This window comes from Ahaetulla prasina, chromosome 4 (assembly GCF_028640845.1).
Source record: "Ahaetulla prasina isolate Xishuangbanna chromosome 4, ASM2864084v1, whole genome shotgun sequence".
Taxonomy (NCBI): Eukaryota; Metazoa; Chordata; class Lepidosauria; order Squamata; family Colubridae; genus Ahaetulla; species Ahaetulla prasina.
Genome location: NC_080542.1, coordinates 83,483,586 through 83,504,110, shown reverse-complemented (window position 1 = coordinate 83,504,110; position 20,525 = coordinate 83,483,586). Strand labels below are relative to the sequence as shown.

Sequence of the window (20,525 nt, the reverse complement as noted above, 5' to 3'; positions counted from 1 at the left end):
TTGAAGCAGAAGTAGTAATTGACATGTAGGACATTGTGGTAGATAATTTTATGTACTATGCTTAGGTCAGACTGAAGTTGGCATAGTTCTAAATTGTCTAAGCCCAAAATTTGGAGTCTGGTGGCATAAAGTATTTTATTGCAGGTAGAGGAGTGGAGGACTCTTCTTGTAAAATATCTCTGGACTCTCTCGATTGTATTTATGTCTGATACGCAGTGCGGATTCCAGACAGATGAGCTGTATTCAGGAATTGGTCTAGCAAAAGTTTTGTATGCTCTAGTTAGTAGTACAATATTACCAGAGAAGAAGCTACGCAAGATTAGGTTAACAACTCTTAGTGCCTTTTTGGCAATGTTGTTACAGTGGGCTCTGGCACTTAGATCTTTAGAAATAAGTATTCCAAGGTCCTTGACAGAGTGAGGGTCATCTATAAGGTCATGTTCATCTAATTTGTATTTTATGTTTTGATTTTTTTTGCCAATGTGCAAGACAAAGCATTTGTTGGTTCAGATTTGAAGTTGCCACTTATTAGACCAATCTGACACATAGTCAAGGTCTTTTTGGGGTAGTTGCATTGTCTGTAGTGTTGAATAGTTTAACATTGTCAGCAAAGAGAACACAGTTGTTTTTAATATGATCGCAAAGGTCATTTATGTAAAGTATGAAGAGTGTTGGACCTAAAACACTACCTTGGAGAACACCACTATTAACAGGTACAGGATTTGATAGAGCGCTTCCTATTTTGATCACTTGTTGTCTGCTTGACAAGAAGGCAGCTATCCATTTATGTAGGAGTCCAGAAATGCCATAGGATTTTAGTTTTAGAAGTAATTTGTCAAGTACCACCAAATCAAAAGCTTTACAGAAGTCTATGTAAACTGCGTCTATTGCTTTGCCCTGATTGAGATGTGTTGTCCACATGTTTTTGCAATATAGTAGTTGTAGATTTCAGGAAATTTTTTTTGAAACCAAATGTTTGATGGGAAGTAGATTGTTTGTCTCTAGATGGAGGTAATAGCTTGGTTAATGATTGATTCCATGACTTTGCAGGTGACGCAACATAAAGAGATTGGTCTGTAATTTTCAACTAGGCTAGGGTCTCCTTTTCTGAAGATAGGTATGACCTTGGCTTGTGACCATTGCTAGGGCAAGCTGCTGGTACTGAAAGATTTTCAAAAATTATGCTTAGAGGTTCTGCAATTGAAGTGGAAAGCTTTTTTAAGAAGTATGCACATAGTCCATCAGGTCCAATAGACAGTTTTAGATTGCGTGGTATATTTTCAATGTTGTCTTCTGTAAAATCAATATGTATAAGATCACTGTAATAATTGTAATTGTCTGTACTATGGCTGGGAAATATTGGGTGTGTGTTGTTGCAGTTTACAAAGACTGAGCTAAAGAACGTGCTAAAGAGATTGGCTTTAATGGTTTTGTCAATACAGGATGGGATGGATCTCGAGTCTTTAAGTTTGTTGTTTAAAAAATTATAGAAGGCACGGGTGGATTTTGTATGTAGAAAGTTTTCTTCCCACTTGATGTGATAATTGGTGCATTCAGTCTTTATTTGTTGGCATAGATTTTTATAGCAGTTTAGGAAATTAGCTACATAGTGTTTTTTTTTCACCAAAGATTTTTTTTCTGGATTGTTTCCTTATTGTAATTGGTAGTTTATTTTTTCTGATTTTGTGGGATATTAGTGGTATATAAAGTTTAATGATTCTTTTGACTTCGCGCAAGAAAATGTTGTAATGGTCATCAGCAGTATTACAGCCAAAGAATAGAATTTGGCAATCAAGATATGAGAGTTCATTGTCTATGAGATCATAGTTAGCTTTTTAAAAGTTATAACAGGGAATCCCATCATTATGATGGTTTTTGAGAGGGCGTAAGTTGTGACAAAAGTCAATCATGCTGTGGTCGCTGTTGGAGAATGATTCTTTTACTTGTAGTCCACAAATTGAATTTAAACTGTTGCAGAAGATGAGATCAAGATGAGTCTAGTGTTGTTAGTTACTAGTTGAATAATATTAGTTACAGTATTGTACAGGGTTGCATATATAGGTTCAGTTGAACATTCATTTAGGGTCCAATTAATAAGTGGTAAGTTAATGTCACCAAGAAAGATTATTGTGTGTGGGCAGGAGGCTGTCTAGTTAGTAGTGAAGTTAATTTGTTTGCATGTTCGATGTCATAATCTTGGGCTTTGTAACAAAGTAAGAATCAAAATGTGGTATTTAAGGACAGGTTGCAGACGATGGACTCAGGAGGAGCAAGTTCCAGTGTAACTTGAATATTTTTAGATGTAGAGACTTTTTGTAGAATATAGCAACACCACCTCCTCTATGGATTTCATGATATTTTATTTTGTTTACAAGGCTTCTTGTACTAAATAGCTTGCATTTAAGGTCAACAGTAGTTGTTATAGATGAAGTTAGGGGCTTGCGTGCCTAGTTTTGGATGATGGGAGGTTGGATTATACATATATATATATATATAATTATTATTTTTATTTTATTTATTTACATTTATATCCCGCCCTTCTCCAAAGACTCAGAGCGGCTTACACTATGTTAGCAATAGTCTTCATTCTATTTGTATATTTATATACAAAGTCAACTTATTGCCCCCAACAATCTGGGTCCTCATTTTACCTACCTTATAAAGGATGGAAGGCTGAGTCAACCTTGGGCCTGGTGGGACTAGAACCTGCAGTAATTGCAGGCAGCTGCTGTTAATAACAGACTGCATTAACAGTCTAAGCCACAGAGGCCCATATATACACACATATATATACATACATATATATATACACATATATATACACGTATATACACATATATATACACACATATATACACACATATATATACACATATATATACACAGAGGTATATACACACACACACACACACACACACACAAACACACACACACATATATATATGTGTGTGAAGCACGAAGCTGAAGCCTGAAGATGACGAATGAGACTTCGTCGAAACGTCGCCAAGACACTTCCAATTTTACACGGGAGAAAACCCGAACAACCAAAGACCTATATACAAACACCCGTGAAAACCTCAGAAAACATATACATATATATATATATATGTATATGTATATTTGCATATACATATACATATATATATATATGTATATGCAAATAAAATCTAGATATAAGACGGATTTGATACAATATGAATTTCAAAAAGAAGTACATGAATTGGACAAAGTTCTTCAAGGCACAGAAGACAAATTGATCAAAAATTTATAATTATTTATTAAGATACAAATTGGAAGAGGAGGAAGTCAAAGAAAATATGATAATTTGGGCGAAAAATGGGAGAAATTATGGAACAAAAATTATAAATTAACAATATCTGTACCCTATAAAGAAAACATGTACAAAATGTTCTATAGGTGGCACTTGCCACCAGCTAATTGGCAAAGATGATCCCCAATACCTCGCCATTATGTTGGAAATGCAAACAGCAAAAAGGAACATATTACAACATGTGGTGGTCCTGTAACAAAGCAAAACAATATTGGAACAAAATTAAATCACAACTAGAAGAAATAATTAAACAAAATATAGAAATGAGGCCAGAAACATTTTTACTAGGAATACTTTCAGGGTCATATGAAAAAGAAATACAGTATTTAATTATTCATATAATTACAGCAGCACAAATAGTTTACGCACAGTATTGGAAAAACAATAATATACTAATTGAAGATAATGTAATTAGAAAAGTTTTGGAATATACGGAAATGTATGTACGAAGGAGATACAAGGAAAAGAGGAAACAGAATATTACCTAGTATGGGAGAAATGGTATAAATGGTTGGAGGAAAAAGAAAAAAGACAAGGAAAGATTAAATAATGGAGATTAAATAGGAGGAAACAAAAATTGTTGTAAGGGAATTGTGTACACATTTATGTCAGAATATATATATATATATATATATATATATATATATATATATATATATATATATATGTGTGTGTGTGTGTGTGTGTGTGTGTGTGTGTGTGTGTGTGTGTGTGTGTGTGTAGATCTTTGGTTATTCGGGTTTTCTCCCGCGTAAAATTGGAAGTGTCTTGGCGACGTTTCGACGAAGTCTCATTCGTCATCTTCAGGCTTCAGCTTCGTGCTTCTGGGAGCAATGTGTGATTGCAGCTGTTTCTTCCTTTTTAATTGCTAGTGGGGGTTTGAACTGTGCTCTGATTGGATGGGGTTTTTTTGTGCTCTGATTGGCTGGGGGTGTGTCCTGTTTGGGTGGGGGCTTGGTTGTGCTCAGATTAGTTTGAGTTGCAGGGGGATTTGAGCTGGTGAGCTGCATTGCTGTTGTTTGGCTTCGTGTTCGTGGTCGTATTACATCTTCATAGTGGGTGTCAGTCTGCTGCATGTATGGATTGGAGGGGTTTGAAATGGCTAATGTTGCAGCTGCGGTCTGGCTTCTGATCCTTGGTCGTGCTTCCTGATCAGTGTGGGTTTGGGTCTGCTTTCTGGGTAGATGTATGGTGGTGACATCCTGTGTGGACCTCGTGAGTGTGGGTCTGGTGTCATTCCTTGTGTTAGTGACTCGTTTGTCAATAAGGCGGGTTTCCAAATGGCTGGTAGGTGGGAGGTATCATCTCGTTTGTTCATGCTGTGTGGGCGTTTTTCTATCTCGATGGCTTCTCTGATTATTCTGTTGTTAAAGTGTTCAGTTTTGGTGATAGTTCTGGTCTTTTTAAAGTCAATATCGTGTCCTGTGGCTTTAAGGTGTTGGACCAGGGAAGAAGTTGGTTCCTCTTTTTTGACTGAGTTCTTGTGTTCTTCAATGCATGCACTTCTTCTTCTGTTGGTTTGTCCAATGTATGTGGTGGGGCAGGCGGTGCATGGGATTTCATATACTCCTTTATTTTCTAACTCAATTTTGTCTTTGGGGTTTCCTAGGATGGTGGATATTTTTCGGTTTGTGCAGAATGCTGTCTTGATGTTGTGTTTGTGGAGGATCTTGCTGATTCTGTCTGTGGTGCCTTTTATATATGGGAGGAGGGCTGTGCCATTTTCTTGTTGTCTGTCTTGGATTTTAGTGGGGGGTTCTTTTTGGATTAGTTTGGTAATCTTATTTCTCTGGAATCCATTGGATGTTAGTACGTTAGTGAGAGTGTGTAGTTCAGTTTTTAGGTGTTGTTCGTCAGCTAAGCTTTTTGTTCTGGAGATGAGTGTCTTGGCTACGGCGTTGATCTGTGCTGGGTGGTGGTGTGAGAGTGCGTGCAGATAGCGGTTTGTGTGTGTTTTCTTTTGGTAGATGGTGTGTCCTAGGGAGCCATTGGGTTTCCTGTAAACTAAGACATCTAGGAAGGGAAGTTGGTTGTTAACTTCTGTTTCCATGGTGAACTGTATTTTTGGGTGTAGGCTATTGATGTGTGTGAGGAAGTTGTCAAGTTTTTCTTTCCCGTGTGGCCAGATTATGAAGGTGTCTGAGCCAGAGTTTGGGTTTGTGATCAGATTTTTTTAGAGCTTGGGTTTCAAAGTGTTCCATGTAGAGGTTGGCAATGACAGGTGAGAGGGGTGATCCCATGGGTGCTCCTTCTATTTGTTTGTATTTTTGTCCTTTATAAATGAAGTATGTGTTGGATAGGCAGTGGTTGGTAAGATCTAGGATGTGCTTGGGGAGGCCAAGACACTCATCTCCAGAACAAAACGCTTAGCTGACGAACAACACCTAAAAACCGAACTACACACTCTCACTAACTACACACTCTCACCCCCAGCCAATCAGAGCACAAAAAAACCCCATCCAATCAGAGCACAGCCAAGCTCCCACCCAATCAGTTCAAACCCCCACTAGCAGTTAAAAAGGAAGAAACAGCTGCAATCACACATTGCTCCCAGAAGCACGAAGCTGAAGCCTGAAGATGACGAATGAGACTTCGTCGAAACGTCGCCAAGACACTTCCAATTTCTGTGGGAGAAAACCCGAACAACCAAAGACCTACATACAAACACCGTGAAAACCTCAGAAAACATATATATATATATATATATATATATATATATATATATATATATATATATATATATATATATATATTAGAAATATATGTATAAAAGATACATTAGGATTAGAGAGAAAAAATGTATAAGTATAGTTACCAATGTAAAACTGTTGAAAAGAAAAAAGTGTTAAAATTTCTTTTTGTTTTTTAAAAAACAATATTTTAATAAAAATATTTTTTTAAAAAAAGATGTATACTCTGTATAGAAAAGATAGAGAAAGATAGAAGTTCTTGGGCTGGTGCTAAAGTGCAACTCCCAGCAGTCCAAGTCAGCATGAATGATGTTCATATCCTTCATTCCTCAGATCTTAAGTTACATTTCTGAATAACATTTTTTTCCCATGGGAACCAAGTCACTTAGATCTGTTTTGCCGCATCTCCTATTGCACAATCCTTCTATAGTTTCACTTCACTATACCTGCTTATCTATAAAACTAAAGTTAATAGTACATTTCATTATATAAGTAAAATATGCACAATTTTATTATACATGCATGTGGCATAAAGTAAATGAATTGTGAGAGGACAAATTTAATAGATTTTAAATATAACCAAATACTAACTTTTCATTTGCTTGTGCGCATATCTGGCATCCTACCTTGGCTTCTTTCCTGAGGTGTGGCATCAATTGCCTGCCAGCCATCAAAGCCATTGGGCAAGTCCAGTCTTTTCATCCAGACCTCATTCCATACGTGAAAGTTCCTACATGCAGATAAGTATTAAGAGTTCCAAATAAAGATACAAAATTATAGCTGTTTCATTTATTTTGTAAACGTCAACAGTGTTTCACGCTTTCTTAGAACAGCTTTACCCCCAACTGATATCCTTCAGATGCATTGGAAGTTATATGAGGTTTATGGTCCACCTCGATGAAAATTATAAGGACACAGTAGATTATATTACGTCTTTCTCTAGTCTAATACCAAAATGGTTTTGAATTCTTTGAATGAACCTTTTGTGTAACAAAGTGTAGGGCTTAAGTAGGCAGCAAAGATTTATTCTCGCTGTTCATTCATCTTCTAGAACATAAGAAAATCTCCAGACCTTCATGAATAGCATTTTAGGAAACATAAAAAGAGTAATAGTTTTTTTTAAAGTAGCAATTTTGGATCTCAAATTAATTGCCATTTCGATTCAAATCTAAAGTTAATAGAATAACAGAGTTGGAAGGGACCTTGGAGGTCCTTATAGTCCAACCTCCTGCTCAAGCAGAAAACCTTATACCATTTCAGACAAACGGCTGTCCAATCTCTTCTAAAAAACCTCCAATGTTGGAACACCCACTATTTCTGGAGGCAACTCATTCCACTGATTATTTGTTTTGTCAGGAAATTTCTACTTAGTTCTAGGTTGGTTTTCTCCTTGATTAGTTTCCATCCATTGCTTCTTGTTCTGCCTCAGTCATTTTGGATAATAGGCTGACCCCTCTTCGTGGCAGCCCCTTAGAGATCAGAATACTGCTATTGTATTACTCCTTGTCCTTTTTAAAATTAGACATATCCAATTTCTGCAACTGTTATTTGTATGTTTTTAGTCATCAGTCCCCTAATCATCTTTGTTGCACTTTTCTGCACCCTTTCTAGAATCTCAACATCATTTTATATTGTGGCAACCAAAACTTAATGCAATATTCCAAGTGTGGTCTTGGGAAGGCATTATAAAGTGGTATTAATACTTCACATGATCTTTATTCTATCTTTCTGTTAATACAGCCTAAGACTGTATTCTGTTTTTTTGGCAGCTGCTGCACACTGCTGGCTCATATTTAAGTAATTGTCCACTAAGACTCCAAGATATCTCTCTCAGTTACGACTACCCATAGGAACTGAGAGAGATATCTGTGTTTTCCCGAAAATAAGACCTGGTCATATTTGCTTTTGAGCCCTAAAATAAGCATTAGGGCTGTTTTTCAGAAGGTATCTTATTTTTTTTCCATGGACGGGAGGCCCATTTCTGCTTGTTCGTGGCGGGGCAGGAAGCTACCTGGTGCAGTGAGGCAGGAGGTGAAGCTGCCCAATGCATCCTACACTAGCTTACTTTAGGACCCCCACAGCCAGACTATCCATGCCCGACACCTGCCTCGCCTTGCATAAGTCAATGCAGGGCACAAGGGACAGGTCCACCATGTCTGTGAGCAACCAGACAGAATGGGTGGCTAGCCGGCTGTGCAGGCTCTTAAGTAGGGCTTATTTTGGAGGTAGGGCTTATATTAGGTGCATGTGTAAAACATGCTATGGCTTATTTTTGGAATAGTTTTATTTTCGGGAAAACAGGATTATTGAGATAGGTACCACCTATTCTATACCTATGCATTTGGTTTTTCTTGACTAAATGTAGAACTTTCTATAGAGATATACTTATTTTTTATATATAGGGTAACTCCATCTCTTCTTTTATTAGATCTGCTTCTAAAATGAAATTTAAGTCCCTCTAATTATATATTCCATTCGTAGGTTTCAACCCAAATTTCTGTAATGGCAACAATATCATAGCTCCCTTCATGTACTTAGATTTCTAGTTCATCCTATTTATTCCTCATACTTTATGCATCGGGGTATAGGCATTTGAGTCCTTTTTGACTGACCCTGTGTTTGCTTTCTACATTACCTGTTTTGTGTCTGAGTTCCTCTTGAGCCTTACCACCTATTTGATTAGTGCACATGGTATTGTACATACTGCCACACTTGGTTTTTTTAAATATCAATCTTAATATTCTTAATTGCACAAACATCTATATTAGAAACACTGAGAACTCTATTGGTTTGGGTTGCTGGGGACAGAAATGTTCTGTATCAATTCTGTCCCCATTATTCAATTTAAATAATTCTCCAGAAAACGAATTTAGTACTAAATAACTCAGTCCCTTTCTGTGATGAATGTAAACCATCCCTTTTGTAAACTTTTCATCAGGTCAACATCAAACATCATGATTAACATAACAAAAACCTAATGTTTTACACCATTCCTTTAGTCATGCACTGAATTCCACTATACATGGCCTTTTTGCTTATATACAGATAAAAACTCTGAAAAAGTAAGATTACAGGCTATCCTGTTATGTTCCTCCCCATTCCCCCCCCCCTCGTTTTTCCATTTCTGTGCCTGGATTCTGCTTCTGCAAGAGAAGGCTCCAATGTTCACTTCGGTGGTGGAGGGAAATTCAAAGTGGTGGGGGCTTCAGAAGGGCATAATGTGCTTCAAAATGTGCAGCTCCTGGTTCTAACAATGAGTTGGTCATGCCCACCTGGTCACATGCCCATCAAGCCATGCCCATCAAGTCACGCCCACAGAACTGGTAGCAAACATTTTTACATTTTATCCCTGCTTTAGATAAGCAATAATATTTGGCCACATAAAATCACACTTGGGCAATAAAAATTCTATTCTATTCTATTCTATTCTATTCTATTCTATTCTATTCTATTCTATTCTATTCTATTCTATTCTATTCTAATACCACATAAATTGCTTACAAAGAAGATAGTATCCAAATCTGAAAAGAGCACCATGACAGACAGCTGCAAAAGAAGTGTAAACTAAGCTAGACATTCTAAAATAAAATTGTAATCACACAAGCACTTACCAAGGATGAATTGCTGCTGTTTTCAAACTAATGATATTTTCTGTTCAGAAGGTCAATTGCCCTCACGATGAATAATTTCACTGTCAGTGCAAATAGATATTCCCTTACAGCCTTCCTGTTTTAAATTTATAGTTGTATGATTTGTGTGCCATTAGACATGTGGCCTGGACCCAGTCTCAGTCCTGCTGAAATTGCTGTGAGCTAGGTAATCATTCGTAAGACTGTACTATATATGAAGCAGCAAACTAACTATGATGAATCCCTCATTCACTTTGTATCTGCATAATAAAAAATAATAGTTTTTCCTTTTCCATTAATTTCTTCATAAATTAGCATTTCAATAAAAACAATTTCTTAATAATATATATTGATAATTACCAAACTGAATCATTTGTTAATGAGTCTATTTTTCTTCCTTTTTCATCCAAATAAATGTCCACTTTCAGATTTTCCTCTGTATCATGAGCTGAAGCAAAATTTGATACACTTCTGCATGGAATCCCCAGACAGCGCATAACTGAGACAAAGAGAAAGTTGTTAGCTCTCACTTCATAAGCTGCTTTACTGTCTTTATTAACCACTACTGCTTATTATAATGTAGGATTTTAATTGTGTATGAATACTATTTAAAAGGCATGGTTCATTGTACAAAAGAAAGCATACTAAAAGTATGGGATCTAACTATAGTAAAATAGCTACAGTGCTGAATGGACCTTGATGATACTTTTACAAGATCTTTATATGTCAGAAGAATCTGCTAGTTTAGACCATATTAATTGTGTCTCTTAATGGAAGTTAAACCTGGAAAATATTCAACTGCTTTTCAAAGTAAGTACAGTTATATCCAGCACTATGGTTTCTCTTAGTTAATTTTCTTCCTTGACTTTATTTTTTGCCAACTCTGATTTAGGTACCATTGGAAATAACAAGATCTCTGGTGGACTGTGGACACTTCTGTCCTGCCCAAAGTTTATTCTCAATCTTATTCTGAAAACTTCAACTTGACTAAAATGTATGTGACCTCAACAGTAATTTTATGACCATTTTAAGAAAATGACAAAAGTCACTTCCGGTGGCGCCACCTCTTCGCTGAGCTCCTAATTAAGGGGCTCCGTACTGAACATCGTAAAGCCAAGAAAAGCCGGCTTTAATCTCTTTCCCTGGATGAAAGGGAAAAGATAAGAGCAGCAGGGAAGTGTTGGTAGACCTCCCCAGGGGCTTTGTTTTTAATTAAGCAGAGCCCTGAAGGGTCGACGGTCCCATAAATATTCCTGCCATGCTCCGACTTCAGTGCGTGCCTGCAAAAGCAGGAAAAGAAGAAAGTGTCCATCTCTGCTAATTGTCTTATCTTTATGGATCTCTTTAAGCAGACGGAATGAGTGCGAGCGAACAATTACTGGATTGCAAGTATTTTTGATTTCCTGACTTCTACCTTTTAAAAAAGAGAAACTTTTTTTTCTTTGTTTTAATTGACTCTTAAAGATGGCGCCTGAAAGGGAGTGAAAGTGACGAATGGAATTTCATACAGCCTGTGTAACTAAGAAGATAAGAAATGTTATGTGTGGATTTTAATGAAGTGAAGTGAGCTCTCCTATACTTAAAGGGGAAAAGAGAAGTTTCTAGACTTATATTTTGTGAATTTTAAAAACTGAAATGGCTACTAAACCACCTAAGACTGGGGGTAGAAGGGGTTCTGAACCAGCTTTAGAAGATCTGATTAAAGAGCAAGGGAAAGTGTCTGAAGAAAGGTTTAAGGAGATTATGGATAATAATGAGAAAATAAGAGAAGAAATAAAAGAGAATAATAAAAAAATAAGAGAAGATATCTTGATGGCTTTTCAAGGTTTGGCAAAAAGACTGGAGGTGGTGGAGGAGGAGGTGCAAGAAATTGTTCAGTCAAATCAACAAATAGAAAATAGAATGGGGGAAATGCAAATCAAATTGGACAAAAATGAAGATCAAGTGGTGGTGATGCAGTATAGAATGATGGAAGGAGCTCTGAGAATTAGGGGCTTGAATGAGGAGAAAGGGGAAGATTTAAAAAATTTTTTATCAGAAGCTCTGGCTGAATTTATTGAACTTGATCCACAAGAGGTTGCTTATCAAATTGACAAAATTTATAGAGTTAATTCTTGGATTGCTAGGCAAAAGAAACTTCCTAGAGACATTGTGGTTTATTTTTTGAAAAGAACAGTGAGGAATCAAATTTTGCAAGTTGCTTTTCAGAAAAACTTGAAAATAGGAGAACAGGAGTTGAAGGTTTTGAAAGAGATTCCTCCCAAGATGTTAAGGGATAGAAAGGACTTTACATTTTTTACACAAGAACTTAAGAAATACCAGATTCAATTTAGATGGGAGGTTCCAGTTGGTTTGACAGTGTATTATCAAGGAAGGAGATATCGTATTGACACAGTGCTTAAGGCCAAAGATTTTCTTTCTACAATGCTGAAACTTGAAATAGAAATAATAGAAAAAAGAATTCAAGAGACTCAAATGGGTGTGGAAGCTGAGGTGATTCCAGTGATGTTACCATCTGAGGAACAACCACAAGAACAAAGACTGACGAGGGGAGCCCTTAAGCGTAAAGAAAAGGAGCAACAAACTCAAAGTAAAGTTCAGGATTCTGCTACAGAAGCGGTGGGAGGAGCATGGCCGAAGATACGGGAGGATGATCTTCAGTTGATTGCTCAAAAGCTTCAGCAGCCCAGTAATGGCAAATAAAATCTTGACTTGGAATGTCAATGGTTTGAATTCAGCTCAGAAGAGAAGAAAAATATTTCATTATTTGAAACAATTTTAAAATGATGTTATTTGCTTACAAGAAACGCATATTAAACTATCAGATCAAAAGTACTTAATAAACTCAAAGTTAGGTAAACATTTTGTTGCTTCAGCTTTGGAGAAAAAACATGGCATAGTGGTTTATTTGAGAAAAGATATACCAGCCAAGTTAATAGAGGCAGATATTCACGGAAGATATATTGCTATTGAACTTACAATAGAAACAAAAAGGACTCTCTTGTTTGGTATATATGCACCCAATCAGCAACAAGAAAAATTTTATAGAATGTTATATGATAAGTTGATTCTATGGGATTATAAATCGTGCATTATATTGGGAGATTGGAATGGAGTAATAGATACACGAAAGGACAAGAGAATTTCTTCCAAGAAGATACCTGCACATGCAAAGCTGCCTAAATCCTTTTTTGATATGATAGAAGATTTCGAGTTAAGATATGTATGGAGACTGCGGAATTTGGAGGAAAGAGACTATACTTTTTTCTCTGATAGGCATCAATCCTTCTCACGTATTGATTTTATTTTAATTTCTAATGATTTGCTTTTTAGGGTGAAGAAAACTAAGATATTTCCAAGATGTTTGTCTGATCATAGTCCTGTTTGGATGGAATTGCAATATGGAAAAGAGGGTAGAAGAACTTGGAGATTAAATGAAAATTTGTTTAGATATCAGGATAATGTAAATCAATGTAAAAAGCAGATGAAAGAATTTTTTGATTATAATTTGAATAATGAAACATCGATAGAAATGGTTTGGGACGCCAGTAAAGCTTTTATGAGAGGTGTATTAATATATCTTAATAATAGACAGAGAAATAAGCAACAAAGACAGCGTAGGTATCTAGAAGAGGAAATTTATAAGAAACAACAATTATTAATACATAATCCACATGATCAAAAACTTAAAGATGCAATAAAGTTACTACAGAATCAATTTAATATGATAATGGCTGATCAGGTGGCAACAAATATACAATATGCCAAACATAATACTTTTTGTAATGCAAATAGACCTGGTAGGTGGTTAGCATACACCTTAAGGAAAAGACAAAAACAACGTACTATAGAAAAAATAGAATACAAAGGCAAAGAGAGATATCAACAGGATAAAATTAAAAAAGCTTTTTTAGAATATTATACAAATTTATATCTTAAAGATAATATATTGAATAGGGATATTGATAATTATTTGAAGGAATATAAGGTTAAAAATTTAACTTTAGAACAAACGGATGAACTGAATCGGCCTATAACCTCTGAAGAAATTATTTTGGTAATTAAACAATTAAAAATGGGGAAATCTCCTGGTACGGATGGGCTCACAGTTAGTTATTATAGGAATTTACAGGATGAGATGTTAGGTCCACTTAAGGAATTATTTAATCAGATACAACTAGGAGGGGGAATTCCCCCCTCATGGAGAACCTCTTTTATTTCATTGATACCAAAAGAGGAACAGGATTGTTCTAAACCTGGGAACTATAGGCCAATCTCACTTTTAAATAATGATTATAAGATTTTTGTTAAAATAATAGCTAATAGATTAATGTTGATTCTGCAGCGAAGAATTCATAATGATCAATCTGGATTTATAAAAGGGAGACAGATGAGGAATAATGTTAGGCAGATTGTTAATTTACTGGAGTACTTAGAAAAGAAAAATTTTATTTCAGCAGCATTTATTTTTCTCGATGCAGAGAAAGCTTTTGATCGATTGCATTGGGATTTTTTATTTAAATTAATAGAAAAGATGCAATTTGGAGATGGTTTTTTAAGAATAATTAGGGCAATTTATGGAGAGCAAACAGCACAGATTATAATCAATGGTAGCTTAACAGAACCTTTTAAGATTGCGAAAGGAACAAGACAGGGATGTCCTTTATCACCATTATTGTTTATTTTAACTCTAGAACCATTATTGGATAAAATACGAGAAGTAAAGGAGATAGAGGGAATTAGAGTTAGACAATATGAATATAAACTAAGAGCTTTTGCAGATGATTTGGTGATTACTTTAACAAACCCTATAAATTCTAGTAAATCTTTGTTGGAAATAATTGATCAATATGGGAATGTTTCAGGGTTTAAGGTAAATCAGAAAAGACAAAAAGTGATAATAAAAATATGGCCAGACAACAGAAAGAAAAACTAGAGGAAATAACAGGATTTGAAATTGTAAAGAAGGTTAAGTACTTAGGGTTTATATTACATCATCAAATGTGAAATTGTATAAGAATAACTATGAGGTTTTATGGCAAAAGTTCAGAAGGAGTTGATTGTTTGGAAAAATTGCAATTATCTTTGCTGGGAGAATTGCTGCTATTAAAATGAATGTTTTACCTAGATTTTTATTCCTCTTTCAGATGATACCAATAATTAAGATAGATAAGAATCTTGAGGAATGGCAGAAGGGAATTAACAAATTTATATGGGAAGGTAAAAAAGCTAGGGTTAAAATGAAAATAATTCAAGATTCTCGGAAAGGGAGGTTTAAAATGCCTAATTTTAAATTATATTATGAAGCAGCTGCTCTCTGCAATAAGTGATTGGTTAAATTTAACAGAGGACAGAATTTAGAATATAGAAGGTTATGATTTGCTATATGGATGGCATGCATATTTAATTTATCACAAAAAAGTGGATGCCTTTAAAAATCATGTGCTAAGAAATGCCCTTCTGCGTGTTTGGAAAAATACTCTTATAAACTAAATTATAAGGTTCCTATATGGGCAAGTCCTAGACATACAATAGAAAATATAAACATAGAACAGAATCAGGAAATGATTACATATAAAGATCTTTTGTATACTGAAAGAGGTAATTTGCAGTTAAAATCTCTGCAAGTATTAAGAGAGGAAGGGAAAAATTATACTTGGTTTCAATATGAGCAACTACGTGCTAGATGGAAGGGAGATCAGAAAATTGGTATAGAGCAGAACGAGGGAAATTTGGTAAAGCAAATTAGAAATCAGTCTCAGGAGCATATAAAGAGATTGTATAATGTGTTACTTGAAATAGATTCTGAAAGGGACTTGGTAAAGGATTGTATGATAAAGTGGGCACAAAATTTTCAGGAGCCAATATTATTGGAAACTTGGGAAAACTTGGGAAAAAATTTGGGTTAGAAATGTTAAATTCACGCAGGCACAGAATCTGAGGGAAAATTTTTATAAAATGTTTTATAGGTGGCATCTAGATCCTAAAAAATTATCGTGTATGTATCCAGATATGCAAGCAAAATGTTGGAGATGTAATTGTGATGACGCTACATATTTTCACATTTGGTGGACTTGTAAGGACATAAAGGCCTTTTGGATAAAAATTTGGTGGATTTTACAAAATGTTTTGAAAAAGAAGATAAAGTTCCTGCCGCAATTTTTCTTGTTGGGAATTATTACGGATTGTACAGTAATTGAGACTAAATTGATTTTAAATCTAATAACAGCAGCAAGATTACTAATAGGACAATACTGGAAGAAAAAAGAAGTACCTACAATAGAAGAATGGATATTGAAAGTTGCCAATTTGGCTGAGATGGCGAAGATATCAGCCTTTTTGAAAGACAATACGCAAGAAAGATACTTAAAGGAATGGAAAAAATGGATTGACTATATTCAACGTAGATATCAGACTAAGAGTTATCAGACTGTTTTTGAATGATTATGATGTATTATTTTTTATTGCTTTTGGGGGAAGTTAGGAATTGATGATTGTAGGGGTATAATTAAGTTGGGATGAAAAATTTTTAGCATATGTTTGTTTTATTTTTAACTATACCTTGTGCCCGTTCCGGGAAGTCGGGGGGGGAGGGGGGTTGTGAAGGGAGGGGAGAGGAGGGGGGGAAAGGGGGAAAAAATTTTGTAAAACTTTTTGAATAAAAAAAAAATGACAAAAGTAATAACCAAAAGCCAACATGGGTTTGTCAAAAACAGATCATGCTAGACTAATCTCATTGCATTCTTTGAAAAAATGACAAAATTAGTGGACCAGAGGAATGCTGTTGATATAATTTACTTGGACTTCAGTAAGGCATTTGATAAAGTAGACCATAACCTACTACTAGATAAAGTAGAAAAAAGTGGGTTAGACAGCAGCACCACCAGATGGATTCGTAACTGGCTAACCAACCACACACAATATGTAGTCCTCAATGGAACTACATCCACATGGAGGGAAGTATGCAGTGGAGCACCTCAAGGCTTTGTTTTAGGCCCAGTACTCTTCAACATCTTCGTCAATGACTTGGACAAGGGGATAGATGGGGAACTCATCAAATTTGCAGATGACACCAAGCTAGCAGGAATAGCCAACACTCCAGAAGAGAGGCTCAAGATACAGAAGGATCTTAACAGACTTGAACATTGGGCGGTAACTAACAAAATGAAATTCAACAGTGAAAAAAGTAAGGTTCTCCATTTCGGCAAAAAAAAAAAAGCACAGGTACCGTATAGGTGGTACCTTGCTCAATAGTAGTAACTGTGAGAGGGATCTTGGAGTCCTAGTGGACAACCATTTAGATATGAGCCAGCAGTGTGCAGCAGCTGCCAAAAAAAGCCAACACAGTTCTGGGCTGCATAAACAGAGGGATAGAATCAAGATCATGTGAAGTGTTAATACCACTTTATAATGCCTTGGTAAGGCCACACTTGGAATATTGCATTCCATTTTGGTCACCATGATGTAAAAAAGATGTTGAGACTCTAGAAAGAGTGCAGAGAAGAGCAACAAAGATGATTAGGGGACTGGAGGCTAAAATATATGAAGAATGGTTGCAGGAACTCGGTATGTCTAGTTTAATGAAAAGAAGGACTAGGGGAGACATGATAGCAGTGTTCCAATATCTCAGGTGTTGCCACAAAGAAGAGGGAGTCGGGCTGTTCTCCAAAGCACCTGAGGGTAGAGCAAGAAGCAATGAGTAGAAACTAATCAAGGAGAGAAGCAACTTAGAACTAAGGAGAAATATCCTGACAGTTAGAACAATCAATAAGTGGAACAACTTGCCTGCAGAAGTATGAATGTACCAACACTGGAAATTTTAAAGAAAATGTTGGATAGCCATTTGTCTGAAATGGTGTAGGGTTTCCTGCCTGGGCAGGGGGTTGGACTAGAAGACCTCCAAGGTCCTTTCCAACTCTGTTATTATGTTATGTTATGATTCCAGATTCCTGCTTTATTATTATTTATTTATCAAATCTGGTATTTGATCTAGAATTTCAAATTATCTCTTAAGGTGAAAATAATTGGGCTAACATTCAGAAAATTTTCTTTGCCCATAATAAATAGTAATTTCATTACTGGGGGCAGGTTTTTTCCCGTTAAATTCAAAAGCAAATATTCTGTGGTTTATAGCAAATTAACAAATAAACCATGATGATAGGTGTTGCAGTTTTAGCAGGTTATAATGTTTCACAGATCTCATCTGCCTTTGCAAGCTAAGCAGGGTTAGATCTGGGTCACTTCTTGGAAGTCTCTGAGAATGGCAAGGCAGAGAAATTTTTCAAAATATTGCAGAAGACAATGCAAGCTACACCTGTACTGTTTCCAAGAAAATTGCATGTTCTGAGGAATTTTACTGAAGGTTGTGTTTATTTTTTACAGATATTGTGAATGCTTTCTTTTATGAAATCATTTACTTTTTTCTAATTTATTATACATTTAAAAATGTTACAGTTGAAATCTACATGGAAATAATACAGTTTGCTGTCTGACTGATTAAGGATGAGAAAAATCTGCTGGATCAGACCACAGAATCAATCTGGCCCATCTTCCTAATTCTAAGAATGTGTTTTAAGAACCTACAATCAGATCATGAAGGCAGAACCCTGAATCCTGTTATCTTTCCTAGAATGTAGATCACTAAACTGGTTTATGAAAGTTTTGTTTATTTTCATACATAAAAAGCAATTAATAAATGCTTTCATAAAAACATGCAGGAAAAGCTTCTGCTTTGAGGGGTACATCTTACCTGTGGTAACCACTCCAGAGAAAACCCAACATTGACCATATAGGACACTTTTTTGTGTTCTGTAATATTGTTGCAAAATTGGGACACTTCCTGTCCAAGCCAAAGGAGCTGTACCACCAGTATAATGCCCTGTCCAGTTTGCATGCAGAATTCCACGATCATTTTCAGAATTAACCTAAGAAAGAGTTGATGAGAATAAAGCCTCCCATTCCTGGTTCTGTTAATAACATTATGAAATAACATCCTTCTTAAGGCTATGCATGCTGCATTTTCAACCTTAATATTACAAGATAGTCTTCATATAAATAAATATAGGATGTGCTGAAATTGTGATGTGTATTTTTGAAACTTAAAGGTAAAAAGCTCAAAGCTTGTGTTTCTAGTCATTTTTAGAATCTATAACCTCCATCCTTCCCCTGTCATATATAATACTGAAATGATGTGGACCTGTCTTCATATTTCAGAAAAAGCTTTTATTATAAGCATTCTTACAGACAATTTCCCCTCCATTTGAAGATCTTTTGCTTAGATTAACAAAGTACATTTCAGAACAGGGTCTTACTGGTAGCAAACAATTGACTGCATAATGAACTAGAAGACCATTATGTTGTGGTCATATTGCATGTACATAAGATACAGCCTTTTGTGTGGAGAGTATATAGGAGAAAGAATGCATGGAGAGAAGAAAAACACTAAAGGTAGAGTATAAGTTTGGAAGAAAATATTCTTCAGGCTGTTGCTTCTGTGAAAGAAAGTAAATACAACCATTATTTAGGGAATAGCATAGTGACAGGAAATCCAGAGTTACTTACATTCATTCAGAGCAAGGAGTCTTAATATGCTCTCCCCTACTTTAGAGAGAGAAAAAGGGCAGATCTGAACCCCCAGCTTTCTCCAGCACAACATAACCCACTCACCATTTCTGGAGGACAGGAATGCATGATGTCATTTTCAATCCACTTCCAGGAGGCAGGTAATATAAATTCCACTTGTGCTCTCTGGCCATATGTCAAAAGGATTATTTTATGCATTGTGTAAGCTCAAGCTAGAATGTCTAGTTTTCATGCTGTACTTTCGTCTTTGTAAGCAACCCTATAAATTCCTATTGACTACTAAAGTGGATGCTTGCTTTGTTTGGGTCACTATTTGCTATCCTCCACTATGACTTTATTAACAAGTTTTTAAAGAAACTTAACAAGAAAGGTGAAAAACTGGCTTTTTCTGATAGAACTATGCAGCGTGGACCTGTCTCCTCTTCCCCCTCCTATTTGAACCAGTGAGATTCATGAGAATTCTGCCACTTTCCCCTTCAAGCTCAGCTAATAGGAAAAAAATGTAAAACTATACTGTTTTCATTTCTTTATCTTTTTGAGTAAGTTTCTCTACTAGGAGAAGTAGAAGAGCAAAGGAATTCAAGAAAGAGAGGCATGGGCCAAAGAGTCCAGACCAAACATGAAGCTATCATGGTAGCCAAAACAAAGAAAATCTAGAATGAATTTGTTAGGCTTTATTTTCAATCAATTTACATACTGAAGTGGACAAGACCCAGAAAATTGAAATAACACAGGTTGAAAACAAAAGACAGAGAGAGGTGACCTGTGAGAGGAAGTGATTAAAGTGCTTACAATAATCAAAGATGGCATATTATATAGAGGCAAGCATACTAAGTATTTTAGATAAGGAAAATGGGTAAAAATGCAAAAGCATTATCTCTAGTAATCAATAGGCATATGTATGTGTAGACAGCCAGTGTAGGCAAAATTAAAGTCCAAGAGTCTTGTGTGTGTGTGTGTGTGTGTGTGTGTGTGTGTGTGTGTGTAGTGACATATTTTATGTCTCCAGAACATGTATTATTTTGAAGATATTTTTCCCCAATGGATTTTTGGAAACCATAATGTTCTCTTACAGATTTTATATTTTCCCGCTTCAAGTAAACATGTCACCAATTTTTGGCAATTGTGAGCACCAGAGACCATAAAACTGGTATGTTGAGGGTTACATGCAGATTCTTTGGACTTCAATTATCTACCCCAGCTAATAGAACCATAGGGAAGTGAATCCAAGAGTTGTAGGCTAAAATACATGTCAGGCACTAGAGTTACACTTATAGGTTAAGGTTCAGGGTG

The 20,525-nt window shown here is 35.8% G+C and overlaps 1 protein-coding gene across 1 annotated transcript in view; it reads right to left on the bottom strand.

Moving 5' to 3' along the window:
* Window positions 1-20,525, bottom strand: part of TGM4 (transglutaminase 4) — a 103,651-nt gene that overhangs the window by 39,355 nt on the left and 43,771 nt on the right. The window contains exons 7-9 of the mRNA XM_058182072.1: window positions 18,400-18,574; window positions 10,011-10,149; window positions 6,648-6,751 (exon numbers count right to left, since the gene is read on the bottom strand). Coding sequence (XP_058038055.1) covers window positions 6,648-6,751; window positions 10,011-10,149; window positions 18,400-18,574 — 418 coding nt within the window. The remainder of the gene's footprint in view (window positions 1-6,647; window positions 6,752-10,010; window positions 10,150-18,399; window positions 18,575-20,525) is intronic.